This window comes from Meriones unguiculatus, chromosome 3 (assembly GCF_030254825.1).
Source record: "Meriones unguiculatus strain TT.TT164.6M chromosome 3, Bangor_MerUng_6.1, whole genome shotgun sequence".
NCBI lineage: Eukaryota > Metazoa > Chordata > Mammalia > Rodentia > Muridae > Meriones > Meriones unguiculatus.
The window spans coordinates 17,901,157-17,915,202 of NC_083351.1; the positions used below are offsets into that span (position 1 = coordinate 17,901,157).

Here is a 14,046-nt window from a genome sequence, read left to right on the forward strand (position 1 = left end):
TCTGACTCTCTGCCTCCTCCGCTGAGAACATAAGTTCCCAGAGCCCGCCACACTGTTTCCCAAGCGCCTGCTCGTAAATACTTCAGACTTTGCAAGCCATATGGTCTCTGTTGCAGCTACTTAACGTAGTGAGAAAGAAGCATAGAGGATCCACAAACGGAGCATGGCCTTGTTCCAATAAAACTTTATTTACGGGTGCCCAGATCTGAATCTCGTACAACTGTCACACGTCATGCACTCTTTTTTTTTTTTCCACTTAAAATTATTTTGAAATGTAAAGACCACTGGACTGGGTGGCCCACATCTGCACTCCCAGCACTCAAGAAGCAGAGGCAGGTGGATCTCTGCCAAGGGGCCAGCCTGGTCTACAGAGCCAGTGAGTTCCTAGGTAACAGATGCAAACCCTTAAGCGCCTAGAGTCACACGGCTCAGAGGTGTGTTGAGAGGCCAGGTGTGCAGAGCCGCACTCACAGGCATGATCTGTGATGTGATACTATCATGTGTGTTCATGCACACAGAAGTGAACAAGACGCCTGTCCTGATCCCTGGAACTTTTGCGTTTGGTTTTGTTGGTTTTATTTGTTATTTATTTGCTTATTTGACTGGTTGGTTGGTTGGTTTTCCCAGACAGGGTTTCTCCGTCTAACAGCCCCGGCTGTCCTGGAACTTGCTCTGTTACCAGGCTGGCAGTTTTATTTATTTTTGCGATAAGAATCTCAGCGTGGGCTGGAACCCTCAGGCCTGCCTCAGCCTAAGGGTGAGCTTCCGGGAGCGTCACCATCCCGTGGGCAGGACAGACAGGTAGGCATGAGCTGAGATTCCTAGCGGCCAGGCACAGCATTTGGGTCCGTCTCAACAAGGTTCTCTCTGAGGGAGTGTCATCACCGCGTAGACAGCGGTGAAGGGAAAGCATGAACTGCCAGAGCTGGGCAAAGAATGTGCCAGACAGAGGGCACAGCAGGGTCGAGCCAAGGAGAAAGCTTATTGGGCATGCGCAGTGAGCAGCAAGGGTGATGGCAGCAGGAAGGCAGGAAGCCGGGACCAACAGCACCCGGCACCCACCCTGTGGAGCTTTGTAGGCATGGCAAAGGTTTGGGCTTTGTTTGAAGTGTCCTGGAGGAGGAGTCTCAGACCTACAGGAGACCCACCTCTCACCCCAGCTGCTCCCGACCTCCCTCCCCAAAGCCGGCTGGCAGTAAGATTACAGATGTTGGCTGTCAGGTCCGCCCGGCAGTGGGCAACCCTGTCCCTCTCCGTGCCTCGATTTTTCTCGTCTAGGAAAATGGGAGCAGTGATTCCTGTCTTGTTGGAGACATCTGATGAGATCCTGCTTGCAAAAATTCTCAGTTCCAGATCCAGACAGGGAACAGTTGTCCATCGGGCCCTCGTGAGGCTGGAGATGTGGCTTAATGGTGGGGCATTTGCCTAGCGTGCTGGGGGTGGGGGCAAGGGTTGGGGGGGCGCTGGGTTCTATTTTCAGTATGGGGGGAGGGATGGGGTAAGGGAAGGAAAGAAAGAAGGAAAGGAGGGAGGGAGGGAGGCAGGCAGGCCACAAGGCCTCCTGCTTGTGGTGATTAGGGTTTAAATGCTCGGCCCCGTTCCGACACACCGAGAGCGCTTGGTAAAGGTGCTGGCATTACAGTTACTGCCTCCCGCTGCTCCACCTGCTGCCAGCAGACATCTGTGCCAAGACCCCCCCTCTGCTGAGAGGCCAAGAAAACGTGAGAACAGAGCAACTCCCTGGGGCAGGCCCCATCCAGACAGGAGTCTTTCAACGACACAGCCCACAGAGCCCAGGCTGTAGCAGGGAGACCCACGCCTAGGACTCAGCCCCAACTCCCTGCTAGAATTAGCCCTTTGACGAGCCTGACCTCTCACACTCCTGAGTCATTCATTTAACAGGCGCCTCAAGTAACCTCCAGAACAGCCTGCCCTAACCCGTATTATGACTGTTGTTAATATCCGGCACTGGCCACGGAGCAGCTCAGAACGTGGGGTGGACCTGGGGCTTGGGTTAGAAGAGGCCCACCGCGCAAGTTGTACCCCGCCTCTTTTTCCTCTTTTGAGACAGGGTCTCCCTGGCTGGCCTACAGATTGTTATGCAGATAAGATGGCTTTGGTGTTTTAATGCTTGGTTCCCAGCCGGCGGTCCTGTTTGGGAAGGCTTAGGGGGCGTGGCCTTGCTGGAGGAAGTGTGTCACTCAGGCTGGTTCTGAGAGTTTTTTGTTTCCTGGTGAGACTTCAGCCCTCAGCAACTCTAGCTGCCTGGGCCTGCCTGCTGCCACGCTTCCTTCCCGTGGTGGTGATGGACTCTTACCCCTTGGAACCATGAGCCCGAAATAAACTCGTTCTTCTCTAAGTTGCCTTGGTTATGGTGTTTTATCACATCAATAGAAAAATAACTAATGCAGTAGACTAGGCCAGCCTTGAACTCACAAAGATTGGCCTCTGCCCTGCAAGTGCTGAGATTAAAGGCTCCAAGACCTCCAAGGAAAGGAGGCGTGAGAGGTGAAATGTATTCAAGTTCAAAGCAAGCCTGGCAGTGGTGGCACACACCTTTAGCCCCTGCAATCAGGAGCCAGCCTGGTTGCAGAGGGGGTTCCAGGACAGCCAGGGCTACACAGAGAAACCCTGTCTTGAGAATTGAATCGCAAACAAACAAACGAACAAACAAAAAGTTCAAAGCGTTGGGGGACTGGAGAGATGCAGTGGTTAGAGCACCTGCCGCTCTTGTGGGTGGTAGCTCCCAACCGATTGTTACTCCGATTCTAGGGAATCTGATGCCCTCTTCTGGTCTCCCTGGGCACCAGGCATACACACAGTATGCATGCCAACAGATAGGAAATGTTGTGTGGAAACAAAACACACTCAGCTACTCACCCCAGATAGGGAACCCAGGACAGACCAAAAAACAGATACCACCAATGTTCAGCGCTGTGAACCAAGGACTTTTATTGGGGTTACTTACAGAAATATGAGCGAGGGGTAACTTACCGAAATGGCACGAAGACAATTGTGTTATCAGGGTCCAACCCGGCATGGGTGACAGTTCACAGAATCCGAGAAACCTGGGGCACAGACAGCTTGGCAGGCATCTGCTTCTTGCAGGCAGCTGGGCTGGGCCCAGTGTCTTCTTTGTAGTTTTTTCCTTTGAGAGTCTCCTTTTTTTTCCCCCTCTGAAAGAGACTTTCTCTTTCCTTTGTTTCTTTGTTACTTTGTTTCTTTTTTCTTTCTTTCTTTTGAGACAGTTTCTCTCTCTGTGTGGCCCTGGCTGTCCTAGACTAGCTTTGTAAATCAGGCTAGCCTTGAACTCACAGAGATCCACCTGCCTCTGCCTCCCAAGTGCTGAGATTAAAGGCGTGCACCACCACTGCCGGACAAGATGGAGTGTTTTGGTCCCAGGAAAAACTGTTTCACAACACTCCGCCCCTCCTCTGACTCTCCCATCGCTCTTTTGCCCCTCTTCTGCAACCGTCCCTGAGCCTTGGAGCGGGTGACTATAGATGTGCACCTATGGCTAAGAATTAGGCCACCATGTCACAGAGAGAGTCATTGTTCTCAGGAGTGTCACCACTCGTTAGGAGTTGCCAACAGCCGTGATCTGCGGGCACAAACACCCATGCGGAGAATGCAGTTTGACATGCGAATCTCATCCATCTGGGAAAACCACAAAAGTTGCTTCCCGGCTGGGACCTCTGACCTCGCAGCCATGGGTTTTGTTTGGGTTTACAGACTCCAGGGGGAAGGGTGCTGTCCTCCCCACGGCAGCCAATCCACTATTGCGCAGGCAGGTACACTCTGCCTAGCCGGACGGTGTCTCGGCACTCAGGGTCCATCCATAGATAGCAGGAATGTTGTTGACAGTTGTCCACCAGCGGCCTGCATGGCCACCTCTGGCGTTATGAAAGCCAGCCATCAGGGTGGGCGTTTCCAGTTCAGTCCCAGCTTAACTCCTCCATGTCTCCTGCGGCCACAGCGAGCACGCGAGGCGTCTTCAGCAATAGCGTCTTACTGCCTAGATCTGGCATGCAGCCGACCGCAGTAGCAACCGCCTTTGTGGTTTGTGGGGCCTCGAGGGCTTCCCTGGCCAACACGTCACAGAAAGGTAGTCCACCACCGCCACTGGGTTTTTATTCAATAACATTTGTTTTTCAAGATAGGGTTTCTCTGTGTAGCCTTGGCTTTGGCTGTCCTGGCCTCACTTTGTAGACCAGATTGGCCTCGAACTCACAGAGATCTGACTGCCTCTACCTCCCAGAGTGCTGGGATTCCCGGCATGCTCCACCATGCCTGGCTTCATTCAATACTTTTTAAGAAAGATTTATTTATTGTGTTTAGACAGTGTTCTGCCTGCATGCCAGAAGAGGGCACCAGATCTCACTATAGATGGCTGTGAGCCACCACGTGGTTGCTGGGAATTGAACTCAGGACCTCTGGAAGAGCAGCCAGTGCTCTTAACCTCTGAGCCCTCTCTCCAACCCCCTCATTCAATAACTTAATGGCCTCTGGGAGTGTCCTTAAAAATCTTTTTTTTCCTTTCAATGAATTAGCGGAGCCCCAGTGAGGATGTAAGGTAGGTAGGAGTACCATTGTAGCCAGTGGTGTCTCCTCAGAGGTTAGCATTACACGATCTATGTAACAGAAGCGTTTCCTGAAGATGGGCAGGACGAGGCAACAACCTAAACCTCCTTTTGTCGCAACAAATCTGCGGGTGCAGAGATAACGCGGACTCTGAGGGACTCTTGTCATTTGCTCTCAGCAAGGGTTGGGTGACCCCAGAGGTTCACAGCTATGATGAAACGGAACGTGGGCAAGGGCTAGCACAGCATGGGCTGGGGCCATCCACCGGTACCAGTTGCTTCCTCCACAGATCAAGGCTGGGTGCAAAGCGTGGATGGGAGGGACTAATTCCTTAGATCCCTGCTTCGACCCTTAGTCATTCCCTCTCCGAGCTTTGACATTTCCGTATCCTGGAGCTCCTCCACAAGCCTCCCTTAAATCTCTTCACACGCGATGAACTCAGTGGCCCTCATATCATTTGCTCAGCCCTACTCAGGGCTGAGAAGGAACAAGGCTCTTCCCAGATGGGCCTGCCTCCTCTCTGGGTCTGAGTTCCCATGGGTTGGCACTGTGGATGTAGCTGAGGCTAAAGCCTGAGTAGATCCCTCTGGTCCATGCCTTAGAAGGAGACACCTGACTCCCAAAAGTTATCCTCTGCTCCCCAAATTCATCCTGCGTCATACCCTCTCCCCTCATTAAAGAAGTAACAATTTTGTTATTGTGGCTGTTTGTTTGAGACACGGTCTCACCTTGATCTCTTTATATAGAGCAGATCAATTTTAAGTTGAAAACTCAAGTAAGACGTTGCCCTGGAGGGGAACCGTGGTGAGACAGGAGGGAAGAGGGAGACTGAAAGCAGAAGCACTGCAACTCTCCCTCCTTTACTGCATCCCGGTTGCCCACCACCTTTGCCCTGTTTTCCCCAGCATCAAGTTGTTTGTCCTTCTCCTTCCAGTCAGGGCTCCTGGACGGGAATGAGGTCAAAGGTCCCAGATCTCAGGAACGGCTAGAATGCTTTCGGGCAAGGCGCAGGTGGTAGGCTGGGGTATGGGAAGAGTTTTTCATAGAGTGTTAACTGTTTAGCTCGCACTGTTAAAATGAGATCAGACAGCTGGGAAAGATGGCGCACACCTTTAATCCCAGCACTCAGGGAGGCAGAGGGAGGAGGATCTCTGTGAGTTTGAGGCCAGTCTGGTCTACAAATTGAGTCTGGGACAGCCAAGGCTACACAGAGAAACCTTGTCTCGAAACAAATAAACAAACAAAAAATAAATAAATGAGATTGCCGGTGGGAGTGGAAACTTGGGCATTTCAAAGCCTTTGGCGATACCCAAGTGTTACAGCTCTTGGTTAAGCTGCTGTGCTAGGCAGTGCAGAGGCCTGAGGCTGGCCAGGAAGCAGGTCCCCTGCAATGCAAGGCAACAGCCGGATGCTCAGGCAGTGCCACCACAGGCCGGAGGATGGCAGAGGTTCACCGCGGGCAGCAGCATGTGGCTGGCCGACTGGCCGTCAAGCCCTTGGCAGTCCAGAAGCTCTCGGTGGTGGGCAGGGAGCCGCTTGATTGGCAGCCAAGTTCGGGTGTCCAGGAGCACTTCTTCCCCAGAATAAATGAATCTCAGATAGCCTCGAAGTGAGAGAGTGCTGTTTATTCAGTGTGAAATCAAGAGCAATGTAAATCTTGGGCGGTGGGAAGCGTTCTGAGAGTGAATGTATTTGATTCACCGGGGTCAGGGTTGCCAGGGACACTTAATCTACATGTGCCAAAGCAGTCCTATCATAAGAGGGGAAAGGCAGGGGCCAGGGGCTGGAGAGATGACTCAGCGGTTAAACACAATGGCTGCTCTTCCAAAGGTCCAGGGTTCAATTCCCATGCACCCTCAAGGCAGCTCACAACTGTCTGTAACTCCAGTTCCGGCCTGTGATCTTTCTCCGAGGGCTATGTACCGCTCCTTACAAGATCTGGGGTACCCGGATCAGGTGGAGAGAGGAAGACCCCACTGAGAAAAGGGAGTCCATCAGCTTCGCCTGAGCACAGGGCTATCCAGAAATGTCAGACTTCACCCTCATCCAGCAGAGCTCCACACCCGTGGATCTCAGGGTGTCTTCCTCCCTGTTCCTCCTCTGCTCTGAGCCCTGCAGAGGATTGCAAGATTGAGCAAGTCAAAAACCCAGGATCCCCAGTTCAGTTTGGATGTGCGATAAATGACAGGGACTAATTTAATCAAGCGTGCCCTGGTATGCGAATTCTAGCCCTGAGCAGCCAGGGCTGGAGCATCACAAACTGCTCCGATGCTCATAATTGCTGCCATCTGCCATCTGGCATCAAGCTGTCCCCAAGCCCCTGTCTCATCAGGTCGACGTGAATCCCACAGTGCACAGAGCACAGGAAAAAGGCTTAGAACAGAGCGTGTTCACGCCGTATCAGCATTGGCCGCGTTTAATTATTCAGCGTGTGCGTGTATAACATATGTGTCCACTCCCACAAACTTGTGTTCCTGCGTGTGTGTCCGTTTCGTTGAGGCAGGGTCTCTCACTGAATCTGGAACTCACCACTTGCAGCTAGTGTGGCTAGCCGGCTTGCCATGGGAATCCATTGTCTCTGCTTCTCCAGTGCTGGGATTGCTGGAGTTTGCCGGGATGGCCCGGCATGTTCATGGGTTCTTAACTCCCATCCTCACCCTGGCTTTGCTGCATTATCAACTGAGCCATCTCTCCAACCTCTTTCATTCATTCACCGAGACAAGGCCTTACTGTGTTGCCCTGGCAGTCCTGGAACTCCCTATGTAGACCAGGCTGGCTTTGAACTCACTGGAATCTGTCTGCCTACTGTTTTCAGAACCCTGAGATCGAAGCAGGGAAAGACGATGCTGCGTTCCTTTTTTTTTTTTTTTTCATTTTAATTTATTTCTGTGTGTGTGTGTGTGTGTGTGTGTGTGTGTGTGTGTGTGTGTTTCCAAGTGCACAGGGCACATGTGGAATTAAGTTTTCTTTCTCTCTGTTTTGCAGATCCTGGAGCTCAAAATCTTCAGGCTCACTGGCAGGCCCCTTTACCCTGTGAATGATCTTGCCAGGTGTTTGAGACAGGGTCTTCTAGCCTAAAACTCAATATAAAGCCGAGGAGGATCTTGAACTCCAGATTCCTCCTGCCTTCCATCCCCCACAAGCTAGAGTTACAAGTATACACTGTTACACCTGTATGTATATATATATAGTCTCACTATGTAAACCAGGCTGATCTGCTTCAAATTCAAGATCCTCTTACCTTAGCCTCCTAAATGCTGTTTGCACCACCATGCAGAGAGGGTCTGGTGTGTAATTCCTAACTATAAACAATATAAAGGGTTATAATGAGTTTAGTCATAACAACAGACCTAAAAACTTAGAGTTATAATTACCATTTTTCCAGCTGGTGGAGCACACCTTTAATCCCATCGCTTGGGAGGCAGAGGCAGAGGCAGAGGCAGACCGATCGCTGTGAGGTCAGCCTGGTCTACAAAGCAAGTCCAGGACAGCCGGGGCTTGATACACAGAGAAACCCTGTCTTGAAAACAAAACAAAACAAAAATCCTGTTTTTCAGATAAAGAAGCTGAGCGTAAAGACAGGCGTTTCCGATGCTGAAAGAGGAGATCTGGGATTCAAATCTATGCTTTTTGGATTCCAAAGTCCTTTCCACTCAAAATGCAGTTCAAGTCAGCAGCGATCAGGAAGACAGGGGTTAAGGGGGGCATGTAGATTTGGGAGAAATCAGTGTCTACTTCTGTGTGTGTGTGTGTGTGTGTGTGTGTGTGTGTGTGTATGCGTGTGTACCTGTTTGTGTGCATTGCATGTGTGTGTGCTATAGGTACATGTGCATATGTGAGCCTGTGCATGTGTGCGGGTGTAAGTGCCCATGTGCACGTAGGCCACAGGCTGACAACCCACGTCTTTAACTTTTCATTGTTTATTGAGTGAGTCTCTCTTTGAGCCTGGAGCTCACAATGAGATCCTGTCTCAGTCCCCTCAGCAGTGAGATTACAAACGCTTGCTGAAGCAACTAGCAACTGTTTCCATTTTTTTTTCCCCAATGTAACTTTTTTTTTTTTTAAGACAAAGTCTCCATTATGCAGTCCAAGCTGTCCTCAAAGTCATCTGGCCTCGGTCTCCTGGATTAAACTTATTTCTATTTATGTATTTACTTTTTCCAAACTGTATTTAATTTTATGTGCCATGGTGTTTTGCCTGCATGTATGTCTGTGTGAGGGTGTCCGGTCTCCTGAAATTGGAGTTACACATAGAGTTGTGGTTGCTGGGAATTGAACCCAGGTCCTCTGGAAGAGCAACCAGTGTTCTTAACCACTAGCCATCTCTCCAGGCCCCACTTAACGTTTGTTTGTTTTGTTTTTGAGATTGGTTCTCTCTATATAGCTCTGGTTGGTCAGGAACTTGATAAGTAGACCAGGCTGGCCCTGACCTTAGCGATCCTCCTGCCTCTGCCTCCCTAGTGCTAGGATTAGAGGTGTGTGCCACTACGGCCCACTTAAAAATGTATTGCATTCAAATCTCTTTATTGGGGAAGGTTGTCCCTGTGCACATTTGTGGAGGTCAGAGGACAGCTTGTGAGAGTTGGTTCTCTCCTACCATGGGGCCTGGGAATCAAACTCAGGACATCAGTACCGCAGGCGAGTTCATTTACTCATTGGGCCATCTCAGGAACACACCCCACGGCCTTTTAAACACTAGGGTGTTCCTGACCTGCTGTGTGACTATGGATAAATCGCTTCATCTCTCTGAGGAGTAGCTACTACAAGAAAATCACAAGCCACTAGGAGGTATAGGTCCATGGTACCAAGCGCGACCAGGCCTGCAAAGCCTGGGTTCCATGTCCAGAATCAAGCAAGCAAGCAAACACAACAGAAAAGAAGTCATTATCAATGGAGCCAGGCTCGCTGGAGGCTTTTAATAAGCTAGGCCCCTTGTAGTTGGCCCCTCTCACCTGAGAATAATATCTTACCACACCTGGGCCCTAAGAGCTCCTTAGGTGCAGGTCAAATCTTGCCAGAGGGAATCCTGGTTCCACCAAGCCTGCGCTTTGCCTTCTTCCCAGGGCCTCAAGCTCAAACCAGACCACAATCCGGCCTGCTGCGGAAGGGACGCGGGACCTGGCCTGAAACCAGCGCCCTCAAGTGATAGGGCACAACACCGACTGGGAGGGAAAAAATGCGCATTAGGAAATCACCCTGGGGGCGCTGCGGGGCTGGCCGGCTCGGGGACACGAGGCTCCCGTGGAGACCCCAGTGTGGCTCCGAGCTTTCGCGCGAGGACCAGCCCAGTGCGGAGCGAGCTGAGAGCCAGAGGACACACCGCCCAGGCTCCTTTCACGCCTCTGTCGGGATCAGGCCCAGGGCGTCCCACGTGAATGGGATGTGGACGGTGGCAGCGCCTCCCCGGGAGGGAGAGGGCACATCTGAGTTCAGATCCCATGCGCTGCTAGGACCGGGCGAGGTCTGCCAAGCGGCGCGGAGCCCGGGGAGAGGGAACCGGCGGAGCCTCGGGTGGGCAGGGCCGAGAGCGGGCCGGGGGCTCGCGTGTGGGCGGGGCCGACTCCCGGCACGTCGGGGGCGGGGGTCCGCGCCGGGAATGCCGCGCCGCGGGGACGGGGCGGGGCTGCTTAGGCCCCGCCCCCGCGCAGGTAGCCAATGGGCGCGGCGGCGCCGGGTGACGGAGGGAGCCGAAGTGCGAGTGCCGCGGCGGCGGCGGCGGACGGCCCAGCCGGAGCGCGAGGGGCGCGGGGCTTTGCGGGGTGTCTCGGTGCAGCCGCGGGGACTCCAGGGCCCGGAGGCGGCGCAGCCCGGGGCCTCCGGGAGGAGCGCGGGCGGCCCGGCGGCGGCGCGATGCCGCTCGCCCAGCTCAAGGAGCCCTGGCCGCTCATGGAGCTGGTGCCGCTGGACCCGGAGGTGAGTGAGAGGGGCGGGGGACCGGCGGCGGCGGCCGGCCAGCCCGGATCCGCACAGGGGCGGGGCGGTCCGCGGTGCCTCTGCAGCCCCGCCGGGACGCGGGTGCCCTCCGGCCTCTAGCCCGCTGTCCGGCTCCACCCCCCTGGGCTCCGGGTGTGCGGTGCAGGGGGATGGTTCTGCTGGGCGCTCAGTACCTCCCTACCGTAGCCAGGAGAGGAACCCCGCGGGGTGGTGAGGTCTGACACCCCAAGCGCCCCTAGGACCCGTCCCGCTTATCATCTTTTGGTTGCGGTGGGAGTTGTCCCAGTCGGTGCAGAAGGGAAAGGCTTGGGTCAGATGTCTGGGGTTCTACTAGAGACAAGGATCATGGGAATCCGGTTTCTCATCGTTCCCTCTCCCCAAGAGCTCTCTTGGATCCTCCGCTTCTGATCTTAGGGAGACAGCCCTTCTGGACCCCTGGCAGTTATGGAAGGTGGGGTGATTCCACACCTGGAGTGGACCTGGTTTTCTTTGCTCCACAGCTAGTGACATTGGGTGTTCCCACTTCAGGTTATGTTGGAGAGTGGGGATGGCCCCTAGACCTTGTGAAAACTGTCTCTGGAGAAGAGACTGCCTCGTCTTTCTGCTGGGCCCTTGGGCAGTATGGCTTCTGTCGTCCGGTCTCTCCCAGAAGCAGCTCCTGTCCTCTGAGGGCTTTCTGGTCCAACCCTGAGCCTGCAGGAGGCCACTTTTGTGGTGTCCTGTGACCCTGAGATCAAGGTCAAGTCCTCAATCAGCAAGTTTAAAACTTTCCCCTACTCTGATGCTGGGAAGGAGGCAGAGGAAAGACTGCGCTGGGACTGGAGCTCTTGGTGGGGGTACGGAAGACAGAAGGAGACCTCACTTGATCCCAGAACCCACATGATTTTTCTCCTGGCTCGAACCCTTACCTACGTCTGGGACCTCAGGGCAATCACCGTATGCCCTGCCTCTCAGGACCACAGCTAGCAAGGGATCCACAGGGAAGTCCCCAGGTTTTCAGACACCCCGGAGCCTGCTGCCCCTTTAAAGGGATGGCCTCCCCTGGCTATTGGAGGGTGGGCGCGGCTGGATTAGGTAACCAACCTGAAGGCGCAATTTGGAGTAAATTGTTCTGGGATCCTTGCCATGGGTTTTTTTTTTTTTTTTTTTTTTTTTTTACAGGCCCTACACAGCGAGCGGCTCAGAGGTTCTCTGGCTGACTCACCTTCTAGGTGAGGGGCACTGCCCTATGCAGCCCCCTGTTGCCCCTCCGCCCCGCCCCCACCTCAGGACTGGGGCACAAGGCCTGAGGGGAGGCTGAGAGGTGTGTTCCCTTGCCTGGGCACGCCCCTGCCACCTGGGCCTCCAGAGGAAGGTAGAGTGGAGCTAGCTGTGGCTGGGGAGGGACTTCGCCCAGAGATTCACAGTGTTCCACTGGCAGGGAGGGTAGAGAGCTAGGATCTCTGGCCTCCTCCAGGGCAGCACTTCCTGCTTCCCTTTGGGAAATCCTGAGGCCAGGGCCAGCTTCATGGGGCCAGGTTAAACCGGAAACACCTTAGTTTGAATACTGTTCCACCTGAATTGGGGGGGAGGGGAGAAGGGACTTGTCAAATTTCCTGGGATGGGGAGAGGATTTTTTTTTTTTTTTCATTGAGCTTTACTTCAGAAATGCTATATAGCCCTTAGTCCATCTTCAGGCTGTCTGGGCCTCTCTTTCCAGTGCTGCAAATGAGCTTTAAGCTCTGCTTCCTGGGCCCAACAAGGTGCAAAGCCCTGGGCACTGTTGCCCTTGTCCCCACCCCCAAGCCACGGAGGTGCCAGTGGGCTGGCTGGTATTGTTTGAGTAACAGGAGCCATGGGGCAGTGAGGGTGCGCATTCTTGCTTGAGAACAGAGCCCTGCTGTTCTTCGTGCAGGTGACATGTAAGTGATACAAGCGCCCGGCCCGCAGGTACTGGCGCCATCGTGGGCAGCTTCGGGCCAGGAAGGAGGCTGGTAAGGGGGCTGGCAGGGGCATTTGGCAGATGAGGTCTGGCATATGAATTGCCCTGCCTTCCCATCGCTGTCAACCAAAAATGGGCTGCTGGGAGGCAGGGCCCAAGAGTTGAATAAACCAGCTGGAAATATGGGCTTTTCTTGGTTTTGCTGAAAATAACAGAGGCCCTGTCTCGCCAGGGCTTCACAGCCTACTGTCCATCGACGTTACTTTACTTTGGTTTTCCTATTATCTTAAGATAGAAATTATGACCTCCGTCTTCAGATGGGACAGCTGAACATGAGTATCTGGGCCAGGATTAGAACTCAGTGCTGTTGCCATTGCTGTTTACAATCAAGCAAGGGGGACTTGATGATGCACATGGGCTGGGTTTAAGCTGGTGCAGGTGGCAGGTACTCCAAGAGCAGCTCCGGATGTTGGCACACACTTCTCAGTCCTCAGGGCCCTTGTCCAGCCTTGGCTGAGGGCTAACAGTGGCCTGGCACTTGGCCCTCAGGCTCTAACAGTGCACAGGGCTGCCAATGCTGGGCTCAGAACCCAGTTCCTGGGGCTGCTTCCTGCCTTCGGGGCACGTGCTATCTTTCTCCATCTGTTCTGCTTGCAGCTTCTCCAGAAACTGCTCTGGACCCTTAGGTGGAAAGACACATGCCTGTCCAGACTCTGGCTGCTGGAAGGGGTTCAGTGCTCTAGGGGTTCAGAGCAGGTGTCCATCTTCATGAGCAGAGCCCCTGAGGAAGAGAGGAGAATGGGGTACTCCAAGAGGTCAGAGGACCTTCTCTGTCCCAGGCTTTTTGCCCTGGTCCCAGGGTCTGGTTTGCCTGTCTTTTTATTTTTCTCCTTCCTTCCCTTCCCTTTCTTTTGCTTCCCTTTCCTTTTCTTCCTTTCCTTTCCCCATCCATCCATCCATTCAGGGCCTTGTTTGTGCTAGGCAGGTACTCTGCCACTGAGCTAAGCCTGCCCTTAGGCCTTTTAAGATTTATTATTAAAGATTGACTTAGTGTACGTGTCTCAGCAGGGGCCAGAAAAGGGCATTGGATCTCCTGAAGCTGGAGTTACAGGCAGTTGTGAGTTGCTCACCATGGGTACTGGGATTTGAACTCATGTCCGCTGGAAGAACAACAGGGGCTCTTAACCATTGAGCATCTCTCCAGCCCACCTTAGGCTTTTTAGACAAGGACTTGGCTCAGTTTCCGAAGTCACAGATGGCAGCTGCTGACAAGGTGGATGTACTGTCACGATACAAAGAAAACTGAGGCTCCGAAAAGTGATATTGCAGATGCGGGTCAGATTAAGAGCCAAGACAAGGGCCTATGCCTTTGTGGTCACACAGCTGTGTTCTTCCACTGCCCCACATGTCAGACCAAAAGGACCATCCTGTCTCTGCCCCTTCAGTCCTTTGTTGAGGATGGATCACTTCTCTGGAGGCCTGGGTATTGGCTCTTAGAGAAATGGGTGCACGAAGATGGTACCTAGACGAGGATCCTAGCCGGACAAGGCTTGGTTGGGGGAGGTCCCCTGAATTATGCTCGAGAAACTTGATACCTCTTGCTATACCTT

General features: G+C 53.4%; 1 protein-coding gene and 1 long non-coding RNA gene across 2 annotated transcripts in view; one reads left to right on the forward strand and one right to left on the reverse strand.

The window, feature by feature from the left end:
- Positions 1–6,187: 6,187 nt before the first annotated feature.
- Positions 6,188–10,294, reverse strand: LOC132652981 (uncharacterized). Its single transcript, XR_009590569.1, has 3 exons — positions 9,557–10,294; positions 7,823–7,883; positions 6,188–6,693 (listed from the first exon to the last, which is right to left on the reverse strand). It is a non-coding gene; the product is annotated as an uncharacterized LOC132652981 (long non-coding RNA).
- Rps6ka1 (ribosomal protein S6 kinase A1) overlaps positions 10,262–14,046 on the forward strand; it is a 38,965-nt gene continuing 35,180 nt past the window's right edge. The window contains exon 1 of the mRNA XM_021643582.2: positions 10,262–10,494. Coding sequence (XP_021499257.1) covers positions 10,432–10,494 — 63 coding nt within the window. The 5' untranslated portion in view covers positions 10,262–10,431. The remainder of the gene's footprint in view (positions 10,495–14,046) is intronic.